The sequence below is a fragment of the Ricinus communis genome, chromosome 7 (genome assembly GCF_019578655.1).
Source record: "Ricinus communis isolate WT05 ecotype wild-type chromosome 7, ASM1957865v1, whole genome shotgun sequence".
Lineage (NCBI taxonomy): Eukaryota > Viridiplantae > Streptophyta > Magnoliopsida > Malpighiales > Euphorbiaceae > Ricinus > Ricinus communis.
This window is the reverse complement of record NC_063262.1, coordinates 28,658,068-28,681,421: the sequence shown is the minus strand read 5'-3', so window position 1 is coordinate 28,681,421 and position 23,354 is coordinate 28,658,068. Positions and strand designations below refer to the sequence as shown.

Genomic DNA, 23,354 nt, shown 5'->3' with positions numbered 1-23,354 from the left:
CTTATCCAATAGCATCAGAATCCCTGGATGTGACATAGCATCAAATTCTATAGCATTCTCATTTATCAGTCAGTCAGTGTGTTTACCATCACAAGATCTCTGTTTAATCATTCTCTGTCCCCAATTAAATGTGTAATGCAACCTGACCTGTGCCCATTCAAGATTAACACCCATTTCAGTGATTAGTGAGGTTGACACAAGTAAGAGAAGGAAGTTCTCTTTTTTCCTTCTCTTCTTGTTTTTTCTGGTCATTTTGGGAAGTATGTTCGCTTAAGCGTCCCTGTGGCCAAGTCAAATACTACAATCTCGCGAAATAAGATAAAAGGGTCCTTTTTTTAAATATCTACAACACTATCAGCTTATTAAATTCTAGACGCCTGCATCATTTCTTTTTAAGTGTTGTATTAAATTGGTAGGTATTCATTCTCTCCCGAGCCTGGTCAACTAGTTTAGTTAGATTAATTATCATTAATTGAAAAAGAAAGTAAATTACTACACTCATTTGATTAATGATAAGGTCCACATGGCTTGTTATTCATAATTCATCCAGCATATGAACATAATTTTAAAAAATAAAATCAATTTATTAATTATGCTAGCTGGTTTATAGTTTCTGCACATGTGCCTCAGAGAAGTTTTCTCTTTCTATAATCTAATTGAACCATATTTACCACAATCAGGAAAATTAAGTTATTTCACAACAAAAAAATTAACAAAAAAAGGAAAAAGTTAATGGGTCGCACAATTAGAGCATCTTTTAAAAAGTTATATAATAAAATAACATTTTAAATATTTATATATATCAAAAAAATTTATTTTAAAAAGTCATATAATAAAATAATATTTTAAATATTTATATATATCAAATCTTTTTATTTTAAAAAGTCGTGTAATAAAATAACATTTTAATGTATTACGTTATATAAAGGAAAGAGTAAAATTATAAAGAGCTAAAACTATTTTCCACTTTATATTGAATAAATGCATCATAAAATACATTTAGTAGATATAAATAAATTTTATTTTCTATTAATAACTAAAAAATAAATAAAAGAGAAACTAAAATTATAAATGTTTAAAAACTAAAATAAAGATAAAATTTAAGTAGTACATTGAATTTAAATAAATATTTTTAAGATATTTTCTATTATAGAAATTATATTATTTAAAATTAAAAATAATATTAGAAATGGTCTTAAATCAATGATAAAGTGTATCAACTAGTAGTATGTATAGGTGAATTTGTATCAAAAATTTAATATATATACATTATTGAAACTTTCCAATAAGAGTCACTCCTCTTAAGATTTACTCTAAAACAATAGTAGCTCTATATATCGATTTTATTATATATAAAATTAATTACTATTTCTTTCTTTAAAAATCAATGCATTTGAAAATTTAAAACTAATATTATAGTTTACTTTCTAGGATTTCTATTAATATTAAAATCGTTTGAAATTAATATTTTATTAAATTTGAGTAAAATTTTTATTTTTAACATAGTTTAATTTTAATGTTTATCCTAATATAATAAAAATAAAATTTCTTACTATAAATATGTGTTCTATTTTAATAATTTTAATTAAATTATATATTAATCTCATCATAACAATGATAATAGAATTAACTTTAGCTGAATTTTACTTTTGAAAAAAATTTAAAAATTAAATTATAATTTTAAATTTTAAATCAGTTCTGACTGCATTGATTTTGAGGCGCAATGAGTTATGGCCATGTTGATAACATCATTATTACATAGGAAGATGTCGAAACAATGAAAAAGTATAATATATATTGTTGTGGGCCTTTGAGATCAATTCAAGAAAATGAAATTTTTAATGAATTAATTGCTCTTTTTTCGTACAAATTTCATTTATTTAATTATGTTAATTGATTCTATTTTTCTGTTTTTGTAGTATTATTCTAGAGCATCTAATGTACATAAATAGTATTTAGAAAAATAATATTAGATTTATTTGCTGCTAAAGTTATTTATTTTTATGAAAGATCATAACAAAATAATTTTATGACCATGTAAAACATCTAAAGAATATATATTTATACATCTTAAAATTTTTCTGAATTGTATATTTTGAACTTTAATTGTTTTCTTCATAATTTCTGTTCAAATTCATTGCACTTACAAGCATAATTTTATTAAGACTTATTTAGCTCAATTTTTTTTTAAATTACGTTATTATTATTATTATGTTTAACCAAATAACAAATTAGTTGTAATTAGATCCATAATCTATCAATCAACAGTCACCAAAACAACATAGAGCATCAGTTTTTTTTTTTTTTTTTCCTTTTATCAAAAAACAGGAAACAAAATAATAAAATAAAAACATTGCTTCTGCTGGAAAGATTTTATTTTTATTTGATTAAAAAAAGGAAACAGAGAATTTCAAGTAGGAAAAGAAATGGAAAAACCTGAAATGTACGAAAAAGAAATATATAAAAAGTAAAAGAATTAAGCATATATTTGGGTCCCTACAACTGTGAGTTTATGCAATTGGGCGTTTAGACTTTATTTCAGTTGAATTTGGTGTTCTGATTTTTAATTTTGGAAAAATATATCACACAAAAATATTTTAGAAAGAAAATAATAATATTAACATATAATTATAACAGATAAGTACATAACTTACATATTTTTAGATCAACTAAATCCAAAACATATTTTTAGATCAAATAAATTCAAAATATTTTATTAGTAAAGTGGATTAAATGTTTCATTAAGAATATTCATATTTTCTTTCATTATCTATTACTTTCTTACTAACCAAAGACTCCTTTAAAGAAGAAAAATCATAAATTGTTAGATAGATTATAAATTTAACAATTTCAATTTCTTTTTTAAAAAAATTTATCAGAAATCTTCATTCTTTTTATATCTCTTAACTTATTTTTATTATTTGATATTTTTGAAGATTATAAATCTTTAAATTTTTCTTACTTTTTGCAAAAATTTCAGTAATCTCTTCACTCTTACCATTCTAAATTCTAAGCATCATCATAGTCTCTTAATTTTGTTAGTTTTTTTCTATCGTTATTTCTTTTTAATTCTTAAAATTATAATTTTTATGAAATTAATCATCGTTATCATGCTCAGTTTCTTCAAAGAATCAATCTTAATTCTTGACGATCTAATTCTTTGCTTATCAATCAAACATATGCCTAATTATAGAAATTCCAAATCTTGTAATTTAATTTAAAAGTCTAAAAAAAGAAAAAGCTTTTATGTTACTCATTATCATCAATAAACTCATTTTAATATCTAATATGAAAACATGTGATTCTATTAGGATCCATTTGAGGAGGAAAAATTGATACTAAAAATAATAAAAACATATTTCTACAATGGTAGATATCTGCAGATTATGCTTGAGCTGGTATAGATGGCTTACTATATCCTTGCAGTATTGGGATTTCATACAGAACTTGTGATTATTGTCATAATGATGATATATTAGAATAGTCAAAGTAAATAGTAAATTGCTAAGAAATTGAACTTGAATTTTATTAAAGCTGAAAAATAAGAATTGTAAATTTATTTAATAATAATAATTAAAATTTAATTTTTTTATTAATAATAAAAAATAAATGAAGTTTTATTAAATAGATCACAATATATTTTTCAAATGGGAGCACAATATTTGTAAAAAAGAGGTTAAAAGTATAAAACACAAAGTTTAGAGGCCTAACTGAACCAAAGTCAAAATTAGGAGTCTAATTATAAAATCACACAAAGTTGAAGGGCCGAAATATGCATTTAGCCAAAATAAAAATATAAAAATAAAAGTTGATACATGTATACATCTACCGAAAAAAGCCCAGCCCTCCTCTCCTCTACCCGTTTCCTCTCTAATCTCTCTATCTCTCTCCCTCTCTCTGCTCGAACAAACAACAAAAGTAATTTGTTTCTCAATCAAACCTTCAAAACCCTAACTCTCTGTCTCTGTCTCTCGAGGCGAACCAGCTTCTCCTTTCACTTCCTCTTTTTTTTTTTTTTCCCGTTTTTAATTCTCCAATCTGTAATTAACTGTACCTCTCGCTTGTCTGTCTGTTTCGATCTCTGCACTCGCTTCCATTCTTCTTTCAATCGTTTGATTTCTTTATTTCTTGACCGTCCGATGGCTGACCGCAAGCTCGATCTGCCCGATGATCTCCTCTCCTCTAAACCCTCCGATCACTCCTTTAACCCTAAAGGTACTTCTTCACTCACTTTCTCTCTCTCTTTTCTGTAATGCTTTTATTTAAATAAAAGGTATTGTTTAATTACCTTATTTGATAATAGTTAAGATCGATGTTCTTTTGTTTATTATTATTATTATTATTATTTTTTGTTAATTAGGTTATCCTTTCTGGATTCGACTATTTTGCTTGCTGTTAATAATTGATTTGTTTATCGGCGACCTCCAAATGTTTTTTTACTTTATATTTCAGATTGTTAGTTTCCCTTTTAAATTAAAAAAAAACAGAGAAGGTACTGAGGAGGCGAACCTTTAAGTAATTTTTAGTACTTGTTTTGTTATTCTTGACTGAAATGTGAATATTACATTACGAATTGATAAGTTATAAGTAATCACTGAGGTCGGTAATGTAGCTGACGAATAACTTCATTAATTTATACATTTTTCTGATGCTTTGTTTGTTTCTATTTACTGTTATGCCAGTTGAAGCTTCTGGAAATGACGAGGAAAAGATTCATGTGGCATTGCATGACGAGGCAAAAGGTTGCTTTATCTATCTATCTCCTTTGTGTTTTTTCTTTTGCTTTCAGCAATTGGATTTTAACTGGTAAACCAATTATTTGGTTTTGTGAATAATACTTTTGATTTTGATTTTGTCCCAGATCAATTGGCATCTGAAAGCAGCATTCCGCTGTCTCCTCAGTGGCTTTATAGCAAACCAAGTGAGACCAAGATGGTATATTCTCCCTCATCTTAGATTATTTTCCATCTATTGTAGTTTCTTAGTTTCTCTATTAAGCTTCTTTACATTGATGTTTGGTCTTCATCTATGTATTTATCAACTCACTACTATTACCATAATATAAGAAGAGCTTTCCCTGTGAGATTCTGTACTTGGTGTATGCCTGCAGGCTGCAGGAAGCTAGATGTGATGCAGAAACAACATCCTTTCTGACTTTTGGTTTATAATTTTTCTCTTTTATTTTGCCGTTTAGTGAACCTGTGGTTTGCACAATATCTTTTCCTGTTCTACGTCTTTTTCTCACACTTGGAAATGTGCTTTGAACCTTCAACTTTCTTCTTTTATTTCAGGTTTTATGTCCACGTTGTGTAAAATGAGAGAAATATCTCATACATATTCTTCTTTTCTTTTTGTAAATGTAAAAAAAGGTTAACAAATTATGCCTCTGTGACCTTACGGCTTAGTAATAAATGAAGTGAAGATGAGAAAAGCTTTTCCTTGGATTAACTTTTTCTGGTTTTATTGTTGTTGTTGTTGTTGTTGTTACTATTATTTTTGTACTAGATATCTTTTGAGGTTGAGAGCTACTTTTACAAGGGAAGCATTTGGCATGGAGTTCTATAATATTGCCTAGTTGATGCCATTGTTAGCTGTTGCTAAAGTGCTCTAAAGCTAAAGCAGATACAGAGCCTTAATAGTTTTTGTTTTGGTTATTTCCCTACTTTGTACACGAGTAGAAAGAGCAATCCATGCAATTTCTACTTGGGAGTCTAGGACATGCCACTAGGTTTAGGCCTCGCGCCTCATGCTATTTCTGTTTCTTCGGGCTTGATTTTTTCTTATTACTTTCTTTGTTCCAGTGCTCTCATTAGCATTTTTCATGCTGAGTGACTTTCCGTGGGTGTATAACAGGACATGCGCACTTTAACTTCAGTAGCTCTTGGAAATACCAATGATGCAAGCCAGAAGGAAGGTTGGCGTTTAGATGGAACTGATGACAAAAAAGATTGGAGAAGGATAGCTACTGAGAATGAAAGCAGCCGCCGCTGGCGTGAAGAGGAAAGGGAAACTGGCTTACTTGGTGCTCGAAGAGATCGTAGGAAAACAGAACGTCGTGTTGACAGTGTTTCAATTAGAGAAACAATGGAGAATAGAGTTTTGCCTTCCTCTGAAAGGTGGCACGATGGCACCAACCGAAACTCTGGGCATGAAGCACGTCGAGATAGCAAATGGTCTTCTAGGTGGGGTCCTGATGACAAAGAAAAGGATTCCCGAGCTGAGAGAAGAACAGATGTGGATAAAGAGAAAGAAGATGTTCATAATGACAATCAATCATCTATTGTTAGCAACCGTTCTGTTTCTGAACGTGAGTCAGATTCTCGTGATAAGTGGAGACCGCGGCACAGAATGGAGGTTCATTCTGCAGGATCCACTTCCTACCGTGCTGCACCTGGATTTGGAAATGAGAGAGGGCGGGCCGAAGGTTCAAATATGGGGTTTGCTCTAGGACGAGGAAGTGCAAATGCTATTAGTAGGGGCTCATCTGCAAGTTTCACTACTGCTTCTCAGTCATACAAGAGTGGCAGTGTCATTGGCAAGCCAAACTTCACAGCGGATAAATTTTGCTACCCAAGGGGCAAGCTTCTCGACATTTATCGTCAGCATAAGCTTGACTCATCATTTGCTGCAATGCCTGAGGAAATGGAGGAATCTTTGCCTTTAACTGAAGATGGTGTTATTGAACCATTGGCTTTTGTTCCTCCTGATGCTGAGGAAGAGGTAAGTTATTCCATTTGAGTCTATCTCAGTGTATCATGATGCCTGTATCATTTGGATGAAAGCATTTCGATTGGACCAAGTTATTCTTACTCTTTATTTGGTTTATGATGCTGGCAGTCTATACTCAATGGCATATGGAAGGGGAAGATCACAAGTAGTGGAGTGCCTTACAATTCATTTAGGAAAGGGAGGCCTTCTGAAAGTGTTTCAGGTAAGTGGAGTGCCTTACAATTCATTTGGGAAAGGGAGGCCTCAGTGGCTTGGACGTTTTTCCATGTTCTACTTCAGTTTTTTTCTCAATATTTTTCCATGTTCCTTGTCTATGTACAGGTGTTGGAGAGTATGAATCCAATGAAGAAAAACTGGGTATCCTTCTGTCCGAGCCCTTTGATGTGACTGCTGATCCGTTTCAAGACGCTGCAAGCAACGGGGCATATCATATCGATGACAATAGTTCCCTATGGAACCATGATTCACATTTAAATGTGTTAAATGGTGAGCACTGTATTCATTTTTTCATGCAGTTTGTCCTATGCAATTTCTTCTTATAACTTCTATAAAAAATAAGAGAATTGTTTTGCAAGCACCATTTCATTTTTAAAAGAAACTGAGTGTACATTGTTCCAGAAAAAGAGGTGGATCATGAAGAAGGAAACAAGGTTACTGCTGATGAAGTCACTGCCACATTCTTGAAAGATGATGGTGTTTCAAGTGCAATAGAGATCAGCACTTCTTTCAATGTCAGTTCTCAGCTTGCTATTGGCGAAAATGGGCAGATGATGAACTCTGCTTTGATTAGACATTTTCGTCCTGATGATTTTAAGTCTGCCTCTTCTTTTGATGTCGACACTAAGCTTCCTGATGATTCAAATTCTCTGTTCGTTTTACCCACTTCTGATCAAGATCATAGTAGCACCATATCACACTTGGCGAGTAAAAATGAAGCAAAAGACCTTGAAAGGGTTATTTCACCTGAGGACTTGTATTTCTATTACGTTGATCCTCATGGGACTACTCAAGGACCATTTCTTGGAGCTGATATTATATTGTGGTTTGAAGAAGGTTATTTTGGGACAGACTTGCCAGTCCGCTTGGCAGATGCTCCTGAAGGCACACCTTTCCAAAGTTTAGGTGAGGTCATGCCACGCCTTAAGATGGGAGCAGGTTTTCCTAGTTCTGAACTGGAGCAGTCTGGTGCTTTAGGTGGAAAGCTGGAGCCTGATTTACCTGCTACTTTAGTTCCAGAAAATACTGATTCATCTGCAGTAAATGACCTGTGCCAGCCGTTGTCTGACTTCAGTTCCCTCTCAATTCAGCATGCTCAGTCGAGAGTATCTGAGCCTGAGAATCCGCTGCAATTATCACACTCAGAGGACCAAAGTTTTCATGATTTTGTTGCACAAGATGAAGGTTTTTTTTCCCTCGAGTTTTTTAGTATCTTTTGTACTGTAGTTATATTTTCCACCAAATATTCTTCCTATATCTTAATGTTTCTTTCTGATCTTTCAGAAATTGTTTTTCCTGGAAGACCAGGGAGTAGTGGTTATCCTACCACACATTCATCTTGGAGTGCTCCTGATTCTTTGGCAAATTCAAATGGTCTCCCATCTCTTCCAAATGAATTATCTGAACCTGGTTTACCTTACCACAGAGATAACAAATTGCACCCTTTTGGTTTATTCTGGTCTGAGCTTGAAGGCTCTCAAGCTAGACAAACTGAGCCATCTGATTTATCTTCCAGTGTTGGAAGGTCTGCCCCGTATGCTGCTATAAATGATCCAGCTTCTGTTGCAGAGAAATGGGCTGATGTGTATAGACAAGATATGCATTCTGTCCCCAGCTCATTTCAAGAAGCCACTGCAGCTCACCGTCTGTCACTTGTTGAACAAGAGCCTAATCATCTTGATTTAGCTGATCAGCTTATGTCACGAAAATTTCAGCAGCAGCAGCTCCAGCATAGAAATATGCTGTCATCTCATTCACATTTAAATGAGTCACTTCTAGAACATGTGCCAGCCCAAAATCTTATTCACCATCAACAGTTGGCAAACCATCCTGTGCCAGATCTGGAACATCTTTTGGCACTTCAGATGCAGCAACAGCAGCTACAACAGCAGCAGCTACAACAACAGCGGCAACTTCAGCTCCAACAGCATCAGTTACAGCAACAGCAGCAGTTCCATCAACAGCAAAAGCTTTTGCAGGAACGACAGCAGTCACAAGCTCGGCAGGTGCTTCTGGAACAGTTGCTGCATGGTCAGATGCCTGATCCTGGCCTCTCACAGTCCCGCGCCATTCGTGATCAAGTTTTGTTGGAGCAGCAACTTCTTCATGAGCTGCAACAACGGTCCCATCACCCACAGAGGCATCTTGTTCCATCTATGGAGCAGCTTACTCGGGCAAAATTTTGTCAGACACCACAGCAAGATCAGCAGAGAGATATTTATGAACTATTATCACGTGCACAACATGGAAAAATGCAATCTCTAGAACATCAAATTCTTCAAGAACAGCTTCAGGCAAGGCAGTTGCCAATGGGATTGAGACAGCGGATGAATATGGAAGAAGAGAGGCACATTGATTCCCTATGGCCAGTTAATGAAAATGATCACTTCCTTAGGAGTATTGCTGGTAATCCCCAAGCTCACTCTTCAGGAATAAGCGCGTTAGATTTTTATCAGCGGCAGCAGAGGACACCACATGAGGACCAGCTGAGTCACCTTGAGCGAAATCTTTCATTTCAAGATAGATTGCGGCAAGGAATTTATGAGCCTGGTTCAATGCCATTTGAGAGGTCTCTCTCTTTGCCTGCTGGTGCTTCAGGAATGAATATGGATATTGTAAATGCTATGGCTCATGCTCATGGGTTAGATATGCAGGAGTTGAGTACACGAATGCAGTCTGCTGGTCAAGTAGGAACTTTATCCTCTGGCAGCCATCCTCACAATCCTCATCACCCCTTAGTTCCTAACCAATTCCATGCTCCAGCCCTGGATGCAATTGGGGGCCGCTGGCCAGAAAGCAGTGGGCCACTAGCAAATGACTGGATGGAATCTCGAATGCAACAAGTGCACATCAATGCCGAGCGGCAGAAAAGGGAGTCTGACTCTAAAATGGCTGCTGAAGACTCGAGTCTTTGGATGTCAGATGGATCAAATGATGACAAATCCAGGCGATTGTTAATGGAATTGCTACATCAGAAGTCAGGTCACCAAACTGCTGATTCTCTACAGCCAAGTGATGGGTTATCTTTGGACAAGAGGTTGCCATCAGGCCTCTACACTGGATCGAGCTCTTCGGACCACCCTTTCGGTGTTGTATCAGACCAAGAAGCCAGCCTGAACAACTCATTTGCAATAGGGTCTTATGGTTCTAATGCTTGTGAAGTGGCAGAGATTTCTTCAGCTGGTGAACAGGGCAATAATTTTGGGGGCACAGAAAAATTACCATTTAGATCCGAATCTGGAGCAACATACGAGAGGCATTCATCGTTGTTAGGCATTAGTGAGAATCCCCAAGCTGTTCTCAACGATTTGAGCTTCATTGAGAAGCTCTCTGCCAATCGAGGATATATGGATGTAGAAGGGAGGAAGTATGGAGCCAAAAGCCAGGGTATGACAAAGGGTCCAGCTTCTGAGATTCATAATGGCATAGCTGAGCAAGCGCATTTGGCTACTACTGATCATGGAGAGGTTCCGGCAAATGCGCTTAGCAGGCACTCTTCTCTCAGTGTTCCTAGTAAGTACTTTGGATGTCATTCTTATGGTCTATATTTATACAAGTTCTAAAAATTAGTCTTCCTGGTGTGCATGCAGACTTTTATGATGACAAGATTGGACCACAAAACTCATTCGGTGAAGATATTGCTATAAATCAGTAAGTTAATTCTTTTTTCTTTGAAATCCTTGTTTGCTTGTGTTTGAAGAAACTTGGATTTTCCTTTCAAGTTGAGCTTGTGGATAGTTGACAGGAATAAGTTTTAGATTTTCACTTTATTTTAGTAGTCAATGCTACCACTGTATGAATATTTGGATTGACATTTTATTGGGGTAAATAATATCTATTTTACAGGCTTTGCTCATATCTAAGAGCCAGGACATTATATTAATAAACTAAAGTTCATCTGAAACTCTTCATTTTGTATAACTTTTAGGTTCAAATGCATGCAAAAATTTATTGTATACTTAAGGTGTTCTTGGAAGTATTGAAAATATCAACTCTTTGAGGTATTTTTTTTATCTTAAAAAAAATATGGGAAGCACTTAAAAAAATTACATTAGTAGTCAGAGTCTACCTCAATGGCTAACTTCAAATCCCATTTTATGATTCTCTGCATCTCTTTTTTTAAAATGCTGTGTAATACGAAGCCTTAAGTGTTCTTATGACTGGCTTTATTTATTGTTTTTATTTTATATATAACAGTGAGTTTTATCAATGTTCAATTGGCTGCTCATAAAATCTCTTTTCATTTCTAATTTTGTTCCCAAGCTAGTAGGTATTTGGTTACTGTTATTTTTTTTTTTAAATATATGGCATATGATATTATATGTGGATGGTGTATTGAAATTATATCCATTCAACATATACAGTATTAAATTTGCAAGGGCAGTTTTGTTATTGCAATAAAAAATAGAAGAATTTGTGTAGTTTATCTTTTTTCTTTGTTTACTTAGTATATAACACATCCTTACTTTCATGTGTTGCTTTTCATGTTCATTTCTGTATCTCTATTGTTATTTGAAATCTCTATTCTGCTCATTTCCATTTAAATTTTCCACAATGAGAGTGTTAGGTTGCAAGAAAAGGGAATGAGATTGAGGATGTTGAATGGTTATGCTCATCCTGTATCATGCATTCAGATGACTGCCTGTCGGTCATAGTTTGAATTGGTTCACTTTTCTTGCAACTATGTGGAATGTTTTATGTAATTGTACAGTCATGCTGCTTAACTGCTTTTTTCAGCCTTCCAAATTTAATATTACCAGAAATCCTGGAGTTTGATGTGTTATGCTCTATTTGATAGGGTACCATCACTACCTAAAGGACAAGAGAATGTATTGTTGAGGCGACCGCCTGTTGCTCGTGTCTCATCATCCCAAGAAGGCCTGTCTGAGCTGGTATCAGATACAGCTATTAGGGGGAAAAGTTCAACTGTTGTTGAAGGTGTGATTCTATCTTTTAACCACTCACTTTATGGAACTCTTCACATTTACTGAATTTAGCAACTTGCATTGCAACAATTGATAGAGGCCGCCACTTCAATTTTGCCGTGTTTATTTGTGTGCAATTATAAAGAATAATATTTTTTTGTACCTAAAATATGCAGGGGCAAATCCAGTGAACCAGAGCACAGATATGGCATCTGGCAAGAAGGATGCGCGTTTCCGGCGGACCTCATCTTGTGGAGATGCTGATGTGTCAGAGCCATCATTTATAGACATGCTTAAAAGTAATGCCAAGAAGACCACTGCTCCAGAGGTCCACATGACAACTGCAGGGTCAGAATCATCGGAAGGAACACAAGGGGGCCGAAGTGGCAAAAAGAAAGGAAAGAAAGGAAGGCAAATTGATCCCGCTCTCCTTGGTTTTAAAGTAACAAGCAACCGGATCATGATGGGTGAAATCCAACGGATTGAGGATTAGCCAATTGATCTGTGTCACTTTTTTTTGTATATTTCTGATTTACAACTTGTATAGGTTCACAGCTCTCATAGGTAAAGCATAGATAGATTAATTCATTTTTTTCTTCAAAGTTTTGTTTTACTCTCTTTCCCCACTTTCGTGCGGTCGTTTTACACCACATTAGCGATAATGATACAGGGGTCGGTAACAAATGCCCGGAAATCTGGCTATTGTGTAACATGATTTTGTATAAGAAGTTGACATATCAGAGTTATTCTTAAAAACGGTTGCAAGTAGAATTAGTCTTTCAGGCATTCTCATTAGTGCTCCAGGTGAAATGAAATGGTTGAGATCTGTGCATTTGTTTGCTCCCCAAGTCTCGGTGAAGTAGGAATTATATATTATGACAGGCGGGCGCCATTTGCAAATTGATCAAACTGTCGGCCACCTTTATTTTGCCCAAATACGTGGGATATGTAAAAAGGAGCAAAAAATTTAAATAATTGACTCTTTGTATATGATAATTTGCTGCTCATGGAAGCCATTGTCCTTTGAAGAGTTGCATGACTGTTTTACCCATAATCCACTCCAAATCAGAAGTGGGTAAAGGTATTTGACTGGCTACTGAAGACACTGCATCTTTTCCTCCTTTATACCCGCATTCTGGAACAACATAGGGGAAATCACTGCAAAAATATGTCACAGATTTTCATTTAATGTTTCCGTTAGAGCTCTACTCCTCAATTCCTATTTTCTCCATCTTAAAAAATGGTTTCGTAAAGACTGACCTGCCCCACATGATACGATTTGCACCGAAGCTGGAGACCACTTGGGAAAGAAGGGGTGCCAAATCTTGATATGGGTAAGCCATTCTTGACACCCTGAACAGGGCACTGAATTTGATATATACCTGCCATTTCACATGTTTGTGAACAAATCAAGTATCTGAGGTGGAAATTGAAAAAGGACTTTATTTGATTATGTATTGATGACTGGAAGGCTAGAGGCATAAAGTGTTCTCCTACTGATATGAGACTGGTTTTCAGTATCTCGAGCTTGCATTATAAATAGCTAAAACAATCATTAGAACCATACCTCTGGGAACCTGGATAGCTTTAAAAGCTCGGAGAAGGTAAGACTTTCTTCATAGTTCCTGCATCATGACATGTATGCACAAGAACAACCTAATTCAGCCTCTCAACCAATTAAATATAGAAAACGAAAGCCAAAATGCAAGAGAACCTACGTTGATGGTTTGCAGAAACCCAAATGATCAAGCAATACAACTGTAGAAGGAAATTCTGTACATAATTCTTGAATTTCGGCTATATGAAGATCGAGCCCCTGAAATTTTATCTTGTAAATATTATCCAAGACGCGAGCATGAAAAGGACTATTGTGGCATAATGACACACAATGTCATGTTAATCACTTTGAATACTTGGGTTGAGAGGAAATACACAAGAACAGTAGTACCTTAAAACACATGAAACCAACTGGTATCCCAAGTTCTCCGGCTTTACAAAACAATGCCTTCCCAACATCATTTGTCATCTGAAAAGGATCAACTCCCATCATTTGTCAATTATTTAGTGATATGGAACATAAATTCCATCAAATATTTGTTTTAATTAAAGTAAACTAGAGATCTGAACTCGAGTTCTGCATTATCTGAGTAAACAATTTCTGTTGAGCTAATGCAAAGTGATTAAGCTTTTTATTTATTGCTCTTGTACGTGCTTAAACCCCATTGCTTAACATTTCAAGTGAGAGAATGTTCTTAGTGATGATTTCCCCTCAGCTTGCTTGGCTATGGTAATGGTGTTCCTCTTTTGATAGAGAAAGTCGTGGGTTTGAGTAGTCAGACTAGTCTCCCCACAAAATGCAAGAGGATGGCTTCTTACAGCAGATGCCCCTCCCTGTACCCACCTTGCACTGAAGATAGCCCTTTTCCCTTTTATTCCTTTTATCAGGTTGGTTATCTCAGATTCCAGATTCTATCACTTGGCAGTACATGCATCTACAAACATATAAAGAAAAGAAGATTTTCACCCAAAACTGTATTTATGATAGTTGATTTCATTACTCAAAGGTCACTGGGTCCCTATCAATTCGTACCACAAGAAATAGGCAAAAAACATTTTTGCATCCAATGACATATAAGCTACCTCAAATGTCATGTCAAACATTCTGGGAATTGGTGACAATTTGTATTAGAAGACTATTACCTTCTGACCAGATGGCCATAGATAGGGATTAAAGCGAACAGCTCGATAACCATCCTGGCAGTATCAAGTAAGAAAAAGAGTATCAAAATGATTTCTGAAAAAGACAATTATTGGACTATCTTATACCAAAACTGGACCTTCAAGACAAGTTCTTCAAGCTGCTTAAGCCCACTTCCGTCTTCTGCAGGGTCAGCAAGGCAGCAACCAACAAACTTGGTTGGATGCTTCTTCATAACACTGTCAAAACAAAATTTATGAATTGGGCAATATTCTCTGGTAGAGTGGTGAATGTCCACTAGGGTGCCAGGTTATCAGAGCAGAAAAATGAGTTAGCAATTGCGAATACCAGAATATTGACTTTAGACTCTTTGTTAATCTTATTTCAAATGTAGAGAGAGTCAAGAAATCTACAGGCTGAACCTAACAAGAGATCAACTCCAAATTGATCTGTGGTTGTTAGTTTCTTTCTTAGCTGTATTACCTATGTGCTGGATCCGCATCAAGTATCTTAAGTATGGTATCCATCCCATGCACAAACAGTCATGTCTAGATTGGGTTAAACTTATTTGGTATATTAATTTGCAAATACCATTATCCTTATTACTGACCTTGTCACTAAAGAATGATCAAATTTGTGATTAATGGGCTGCACTATTAGTGCACCATGTACGCCTGCTTCTTCCATGTTCTGCAAAGATAAAAAGGAACAATCCAAAAGTTAGATAAGGGCTATCATGAGTGTTGTGTATGACTCGTTTATATTAGTAAGCGGACAGAAGTTGGAGCTGAGAGGAGGACGAAGCGTCTCTAATGGAACATACAGATCGTTATAGAACACCATATTGGGGCTACATAAAATGGAGAAATATTTATCTTTTTATAGAATCATATGCATTTTATATTAGCAGAATATTTATCAGCATATTTTCACCAGGTAACCAAAAAAAATTAAATAAATAATGTTGTAAAAGTTGTTCTTATATAGTGAGTGACATTGCATAAATGAGTGCCAGATAGCAATAAGGGAACAAATATTATCATGAAAATGGATCATGATGACTTCTGAATAGAAGATTTCACTAAAATAAGTAAGCGGCCTAACATAAAACATATACACACACACATTAAGGTTCATAAGAAATTGTACCTGAAGCAAGAACTCTAAATGTCCAGGCAAACTGGGTTCTTGGCCAGGGAAATAAGGGTATTTATCTGCAGCCTTTTGCAACCCAGAAAAAGAAAAAGCAAAATTACACACAGTGTCTAATTATCATTGATGATGAGAAACATTCAAAAGAATGGAAAGATTTTAAACGTCGAAATGAGACAAACCTACAATTCTGAAAAAGAAAGATAGCTGTTCTTAGAATTGTATTGGGTTATAAAGTTACCTCCTGTGGAGAAGCCCAGACATGAAGATGTGAATCAATGATTCTGATAGAATTTGGATTAGTATTAGCTTCAGCTGTGGCCATTTTAGCTGATGGGAATCTGGAAGGTAGTCTCTTTGAAATGGTAATTGGCACAGTGGCAGCAACAAGTGAAGAGTGAGAACAGTGAGGAAAGGCAATAGAAGGTATCAACGGCTTCAACAACCCCAGTGCCATGGGGAGGATAATGATTTAAATAAAATCTTCTCAAAATTATTATTAGGAAAATGCTATCTAAAATCCAATAAAATTCATAATGTAAAAAAAAATATATATAATTAGGAGTGAGCACCTTGATTGAGTGACACGTATTTTTTTTTAAGAACAATAAAAACTGATGAAAATCTAAAAAATTTAATTAATTAAATATTATTTTATGATCATTTATAATAATTTAAATGGCATTTGATAAGATTAAAAGTTAAAAAATTAAGCATTGATCGTTTATTTATGCGTTACGTGAATGTTATTATTATTTTAATTATAAAATTAAATTAATATATATAATTTAATAAAAATTTAATATTTAATATTAATATATAATATTCTAAAAAATAAAAACAAATTAATTATTTTAAATTTTTTTATTTTCTATACATTTTAAAAATTTATTAATGAAATAATATAAAAACCATTTTAAAATATTTATTAATTAATTTTAATTTTTATATTAATATTATTATTAAAAAAATTGTTATATAATAAAAATTAATTTATTAAATATAACATTAAACATATATTTAAAATATTATATTATAGAATTAGAATTATTAAATAGTTACAAAATTAATTTATTAGTTAATATAATATTAAAATATAATAATATTATTCTTTAGAATATAATTAATATCATAATCTGATTAGAAAACTATTTATTAGTTAATATAGTATTAAGATATAATTAAATATGTTATTTTCTAGAATTAGAGTTAGTATTTAATTAGAAATGTAATATATTAATTAATTAGTTAATATAATATTAAAATATAATTAGTATGTTATTTTTATGATAGAATTACTATTGTTATTTGACTAAAAAACTATTTATTAATTAATATAATATTAAATTATAATTAATATGTTATTTCTTAATATTAGAATCGATTTAATTACGAATATAACTTATTGATCAATAAATTAATAAAAAAAACTATAAAATTACACGTAAATTTGAATTTATATCTTAAAAATAAATAATCATATTAAAATAAATAAGTACACGTATTAAAATAAAAAATTTATATATAAACATAATATATATATATATATATATATATATATATATATATATATATATAATACATTTGTTGAATATTAAATTCAATAAATTGTAATTATTAAAACTCATTAAATTATTAAATGGAAATACGATCTATAATATGACTAGACATATTTAACCTATAATATTAAATTTTAATATAGATATTCTTTTGAAATTATTTAATGACAAAAATGACACATATAAGAATTAGAGACAGTAATTATTATAAAAATAATGTTTCTTATAACTATTTAGAAAAACCCTATTAAACTTTAGATGGGTACTATAAAAAAAAAACTGAGAAATCTTTAATATTATATATCAAACTCACATAATATTATTAACATATCAAATACCTTTGAATTAGGCATTTTTAACTTGTTATTTTAATTAATTTTATATAATTAAAATTTTTGTTATTAGCTTATATTGCACTATTTTTTTAATTATTTGAAAAATTAGTATATTCATATGATCCTATCAGTAAATTTTATGTTAATTAGGACTTAAACTATTATTAGTGATATTTATAAGTTATTTTGCCATAGATAATGCCATGTGGTGGTGGAAGTTGGGTATTTAGTGTATATTGCAATTTAGGGATTCTATTTTCAGGACTCATTTTGTCATTTCCTAGAAACGACATGCCGTATGTTAGTGCAGTCCCGAATTGCCTGATTTCTCTGCACAAAGCAAAAACCCAAAATCCCCACTTTCTCTTCACTTATCAGTAAAATAAGCTCTAATATCCAACTCATACAGTCACTGTTTCCATCTATGGCGGCTCCTTTCACAACTCTGGTAAATTACATTTTGCTCTTTCTTTGCCTTCATTTTCTCAGTAACCAATCACTCTTATCTAACAAAAACCCCTGTTTTCAATTCTTTTTGTTCTTTCTTCTTTTTTTTTTTTATATTGCAGCCAAATGTGGGTTCAATTCCAAGTCCAAGAAACGTGCCTCAGGTCAAAGCACTAAGCAGTACTTTCAAGGCGGTGAAGGTTTCAAAGGCAACAAATGTTTCATATTTATCATCATCAAGCTCGTTCTTTTCTGGCTCCTTCTCTTCACTTACGACGTCTTCTAAACACAAAACCCGTTTTATTAGCTCGATTAGAGCTACTTCTGAGGTCTGGATTTTTCTGGGTCCTTAGCTATTTACTGGATATTCTGTTTATTTTGGTCGTTTTGAGTTTAATTAATTTATATGTTTTGTTTTCTTGAACTTTAGTTATTAATTTATGTCACTAACTCTTTGCAGTGTCGTTCTCAATTAATTGAATTAAAAAAAAGGAACGTGCTTTGTATATATGTATGTGTTAAAGTTTGGAGCTATAATTTATACTTTAGGTGGCAGATTTGCAATCAAAGGTGACCAACAAAGTCTATTTTGATATAAGCATTGGCAATCCGGTGCCCAAGCTGGCTGGAAGGATTGTTATTGGATTGTATGGTGATGATGTGCCCCAAACAGCAGAGAATTTCCGTGCTTTATGCACAGGTTGGATTCTTTATGAACTTTAAGTTTTAAAGTTCTCTCACTTTATTAGGCTTTTGAATGTGTTTTAATTTAGTTTGGCTTTGTATCTTGATTAGGTGAGAAGGGTTTTGGTTACAAGGGTTCCGCATTTCATCGTGTCATCAAAGATTTCATGATTCAAGGAGGAGACTTTGATAAAGGAAATGTGGGTGCTTCCTTTAACACTTAAGGATTTTTCCTGTCTAGCTTAATTTTAATCCTGAGCTTATTATAAACATTGCATAGAAATTTTGAAAAACATTTTATTATTTCTGAAACAAGAGAATACATTGAGGTTAATCTAATATCTAGAGATTCATTCATTAGTCTTAGAGTTTTTCAGATAGGGAAATTCTTTCCTTTGCTGCATATGCATTTCTACAACTTTCAGCTATTTCTGTACTTGAGGCATTTATTTGGAAACTATTTATACTCAGAGTTTGAAAATTACTGCAGGGAACTGGAGGTAAAAGCATATATGGTCGTACATTTAAAGATGAAAACTTCAAGCGTAAGTTTTATTATTATGTTTAGCTCTTGTTATTGGTTGGAGTCTATTCTCAATGAAATCTCTAACTTATGTAGTTTCTTTTAAGCTGAAGATGGATAATGAATTTTTTTTAACTGATCCCTTGTATATTACCCCTATAATCATTTTGTTTAAGACATAAGCAGTCAGAAAATCAGGACCTTTTTATATCTTTTGATTTTTAAACACGCACATGTTGTTTTGGTGAGTATCTTTTTCTCCTTTCCTGTGCTGTATATTAATTGCTTACTTATATGGCGTTGAATGTGTGTTCTGAAATGTGGATTGCAGTGGCCCATACTGGAGCCGGAGTTGTTAGCATGGCAAATGCAGGCCCCAACACCAATGGGAGTCAGTTCTTCATTTGCACTGTCAAGGTAGAGCAATTGCTTTATATTTAGATCCATGAGCAGATATGTTTACACATGCATCATTATTTCCTGTTATTATTATGTGCACATGTTATTCTACTATGTGGATCAGAATAGGGATCAGGATTTGTTTTTGAGTAAATAAAAAAGCAGCACATTCCTTTATTTAGATTAAATTTTGGATCGAGTGTATGTAGTTATGCTAGTAATATGATAATTTCCTAGTCTTTAGGGATATTGGAAAAGAAATAGGGAATTTTCACTGCTACCTCAAACATTCTGCTCTCTAGGGAGCAATTGGAAACCTTGATGTAGTTAAATGGGCTTAAATTTGCATATGTTCTTCCTAGTTGGGCCATAAAATTGGAAGAAAGTCTGTAGGGGTTTGTTTCTTCTGGTTATTCTGCCTCACTTGTTTGCCACCTGTTGTCTTCTACTTGACTGCTGATGTAATATTTTTGCATTATCAAGAATGCAATTGAATTTTATGTTACGAGTAAAGTTTCTCTTCTTAATTGTGATTTACGTGGTTATCATGCATACCCAAATTAATTATTTGCATACCTATGTGATTTACATTGTATAAATCCAAATTTTTCTAGTTGAGCAAACATCATCGAAGCGTAGCACGTGGATGGTTTTTATTCAATTAGAGCTCGTTTATGTTTCTTGATGATCAAGTGTAGAAGTAAAAGGCTCACAAAGCTTTTAAGATTTTGCAATAACAGGCATTTGACTTTACATATTGACACTTTGATCTGCATCTGGCAAATGGCAGACGCCGTGGCTGGATCAGAGGCATGTAGTGTTTGGGCAGGTTTTAGAAGGCATGGACATTGTGAAGTTGATCGAGTCACAAGAAACCGACAGAGGTGATCGTCCCAGAAAGAGGGTAGTTATTAGTGAATGTGGCGAGCTTCCAATAGCCGGGGCATGATCATTCTGATTTCTTCATTGTCAAACTTCAGACTAGTCTACCCTCTTCGTTATGCTTTTTTCTTCTCAAATGACTTTGATTTTGAACCCCTTTGCGGTTTCTTCTTTACTTGCATTGTAATCAGTAGGAAATTTTCAACTATGAGAGATGTTCCTGGGATTTTTTTACGACACAATGTTACTAAGATGTATCATTTGATATGATTGAAATTCTATACATTATACATTGTTTTTACTTCTCACTTCATATGATGTTATCTTGTAGCTTTGATTCTAATACACAAAATAGAATGCAAATCTCTAATAGAACTTTTCAAATGTATTCTAAAATTAACAAAAAAATTATCATTTTTACTGTATAAGTTTTTAAAAAAAATATAATATAGCTGTTTTTCAGTTAATCTTTTAATTTTTTTAGTTAATATTACCCAAAACGGATTTAAAAAAATTAAAAATATAATATCAAAACGGATTTAAAAAAATTAAAAAAATATATATTTTTGATATTTAGTACAGTAAAAAAAAAAGAAGAAAAAAGGTTAACACGGTAAATTTAATAAAAGATAAAAAAAGAAAAGGACATATATATATATATATATATATTTTTTCAATCTCTTAATGAGCTTGGATACGGCCCACTTGGATGAATCATTACCATTCCAGTGACTGAGGTCTGCGAGAGTGGGATGGACTTGGACTCATAAACTGGAGAAATGGGGCTTTGAGGATCTGATAATTCTTCTACTCAACACACACCTTTATGAATTAGTACTAATTTTCTTCCAAGTAACATGACTTCCAATTTTCAATATATATTATAAGTAATAGAGGAAATGAATAGGCTTACATTAATATCAAATAGATATAGTTCTGAATACGATAGACAAAATAAGTTATTTTTTTTATAAAAACTAAATAAAAATAATTTACTGTAATTTAAGGAAACGATTTAAAAATCTAGGTAAAATGGAGATGTTACTTTAATTTTAAGGTTATTTTGAAGGCTTAACTCCACAGGTATATTGTTTTGAAAAAGGAATAATAGAATAAAGGAAAACCCATCATCAAATTATTCACTTGATGACGAAAAAACATGGCCTCTATTATTCTATAATGATTCCAACGTCAGAAAATGCAAATTGATTCATCTTTTTCTGTTGTTTCTTTTTCAAATCGTTATCTTTCAAAATAACCAATTAAATAATTGCAGTGATAGCAACAATTTGTATCATTAGCAGAAAAAAAGAAGAAAGGAATTGCAATTAAAAAATTGAAAAGACATCTGTGGATTTGGGTTTGGGTCTGATCACTCGCACTCCCCCCAAACTTTCCTAATCTTTCTCAGTCACGTGCTTCGAGGTTGATTCTATGGGATCCGTTGCCACGTGATTAATTTCAGTGGACCCCCGCCTCACTGCTTTTGCAACTTGCCCTTAGCCAGCCACTGTTCAAATTACGACTGTTTTCCGGAGGGCCCCGCATGTACTGGCGGCTGCCCTTGTGATCCTGATCTTGCCACGTGGAATCAGACAACCAGCAAAACCATCGAAAGCGACACATCTTGTGGGCGTGAAAGTTGCCCTCTTATCCCCGTTTGAGATTCTGTCGGTGATCTTTTTCTTTTTTAAGAAAACAAATTTCATATTTAAACATAGTAATACTTCTTTCATTTTAAGAATTATATTTATTTTCAGACATAAATATTAATATAAGTTTCCAAAAATATGTCTGTGACACCCTAATTTTTAAATTTAAATATGTATTTTTTTTTGTTAAATTACTGTACTTATTTTTGTTAGTTAGCCAAAAAAAGTATTTTAAAATAAATTGTCATTTTTTGCTAATGTAGCTTAATTTATTTGGTTTATTATGATTATTTTTTTATTCTTTTCAAAATATACTATATGTGTCACGTCATATAAATAAATTCACATTCAAATATTATATTAAAATAATATCTTTTGAACATAAATATATGCACTAATTTGTTATAAATAGAGTTATATATATGTAAAATTATATTTTTTAATATTTTGTCTAAAAATTATTGCTTAAATTGAATTTTGAAATTTTTTAAAAATCATATAAATTGGATATATTTTTTAGTTTCAATATATTTCTTAAGTCTTTTTATATGTGAGTTACAGTAACAAATAAATTGACTACTTTAATAAAATTAAAATAAAATAATAATATTTTAATAGAAGTAATAAAAGAATAATCTAACTTTTTAAAATAATGCACTATTTTTAGGATAAGTTGGAGTAAAAGTTATGATTAAAAATAAATTATAATTACAAAATCATTAGTGATTTGTGACAACTATCATTTGGATGTGCTTGTTTGCTTTTACTTGATTATTATATCATAATGATGATGTGTTTTTTTTTTTTTTTGGCTTTTCATCTCTTATTTTTGGTTCCATTTGGTGAGCCATACATTTGGAATTATGGATCTAATAGGCCCCACATTGTATTATATGTCATAATTGTGTCATTCACAACAAACACATCAACTTACTCCTATTGTATTTTTTGAAAAGCAATAGTTGTTAGGTGTTGTTGAATTTAAATTCCATTGAGGGAAGAAGAGTTTTTGTGTTCTTGAAAATGATCTCAATATCACGTAAACAGTCAATTTCTTATGAAAAGAATCAATTATTATTACTTTGTAATGATATTTTAAATTCCTATTAAAAGCAACCAAAGAATTCATTCTGATAAAGTAAAGTAAGAAAAG

General features: G+C 32.6%; 3 protein-coding genes across 3 annotated transcripts; 2 read left to right on the top strand and 1 right to left on the bottom strand.

Annotated features, from left to right (window-relative positions):
- Positions 1–3,817: 3,817 nt before the first annotated feature.
- On the top strand, positions 3,818–12,638 carry LOC8286754 (protein ESSENTIAL FOR POTEXVIRUS ACCUMULATION 1). The gene is made up of 11 exons (XM_015716702.2): positions 3,818–4,215; positions 4,683–4,742; positions 4,862–4,935; positions 5,854–6,720; positions 6,838–6,931; positions 7,051–7,215; positions 7,348–8,130; positions 8,230–10,458; positions 10,536–10,596; positions 11,744–11,883; positions 12,047–12,638. Exons 1-11 carry the CDS (start codon positions 4,140–4,142, stop codon positions 12,361–12,363), a joined length of 4,866 nt encoding a protein of 1,621 aa, XP_015572188.1. The 5' UTR covers positions 3,818–4,139; the 3' UTR covers positions 12,364–12,638.
- A 132-nt stretch (positions 12,639–12,770) lies between these two features.
- LOC8286755 (4-sulfomuconolactone hydrolase) lies at positions 12,771–16,228 on the bottom strand. Its single transcript, XM_002514827.4, has 10 exons — positions 15,962–16,228; positions 15,718–15,789; positions 15,179–15,258; positions 14,708–14,807; positions 14,571–14,624; positions 13,819–13,896; positions 13,589–13,686; positions 13,438–13,495; positions 13,131–13,252; positions 12,771–13,028 (listed from the first exon to the last, which is right to left on the bottom strand). Exons 1-10 carry the CDS (start codon positions 16,175–16,177, stop codon positions 12,875–12,877), a joined length of 1,032 nt encoding a protein of 343 aa, XP_002514873.2. The 5' UTR covers positions 16,178–16,228; the 3' UTR covers positions 12,771–12,874.
- A 1,678-nt stretch (positions 16,229–17,906) lies between these two features.
- Positions 17,907–20,857, top strand: LOC8286756 (photosynthetic NDH subunit of lumenal location 5, chloroplastic). Its single transcript, XM_002514828.3, has 7 exons — positions 17,907–18,062; positions 18,184–18,390; positions 18,611–18,761; positions 18,857–18,945; positions 19,236–19,290; positions 19,600–19,685; positions 20,458–20,857. Exons 1-7 carry the CDS (start codon positions 18,039–18,041, stop codon positions 20,614–20,616), a joined length of 771 nt encoding a protein of 256 aa, XP_002514874.1. The 5' UTR covers positions 17,907–18,038; the 3' UTR covers positions 20,617–20,857.
- Positions 20,858–23,354: the final 2,497 nt, after the last annotated feature.

Bases quoted from the DNA above. Each gene is read 5' to 3' on its own strand.
- LOC8286755 (XM_002514827.4), bottom strand. From the start codon at position 16,177: ATGGCACTGGGGTTGTTGAAGCCGTTGATACCTTCTATTGCCTTTCCT. The intron at 15,259-15,717 runs GTACAATTTCTT...TTATCTTTGCAG, and splicing joins ATTTAGAGTTCTTGCTTCAG to AACATGGAAGAAGCAGGCGT. The intron at 13,897-14,570 runs GTAATAGTCTTC...GATCCTTTTCAG, and splicing joins TATGGCCATCTGGTCAGAAG to ATGACAAATGATGTTGGGAA.
- LOC8286756 (XM_002514828.3), top strand. From the start codon at position 18,039: ATGGCGGCTCCTTTCACAACTCTG. The intron at 18,391-18,610 runs GTCTGGATTTTT...TTTATACTTTAG, and splicing joins CGATTAGAGCTACTTCTGAG to GTGGCAGATTTGCAATCAAA. The intron at 19,686-20,457 runs GTAGAGCAATTG...GGCAAATGGCAG, and splicing joins TCTTCATTTGCACTGTCAAG to ACGCCGTGGCTGGATCAGAG.
- LOC8286754 (XM_015716702.2), top strand. From the start codon at position 4,140: ATGGCTGACCGCAAGCTCGATCTGCCCGATGATCTCCTCTCCTCTAAA. The intron at 6,721-6,837 runs GTAAGTTATTCC...TGATGCTGGCAG, and splicing joins CTCCTGATGCTGAGGAAGAG to TCTATACTCAATGGCATATG. The intron at 8,131-8,229 runs GTTTTTTTTCCC...CTGATCTTTCAG, and splicing joins TTTTGTTGCACAAGATGAAG to AAATTGTTTTTCCTGGAAGA.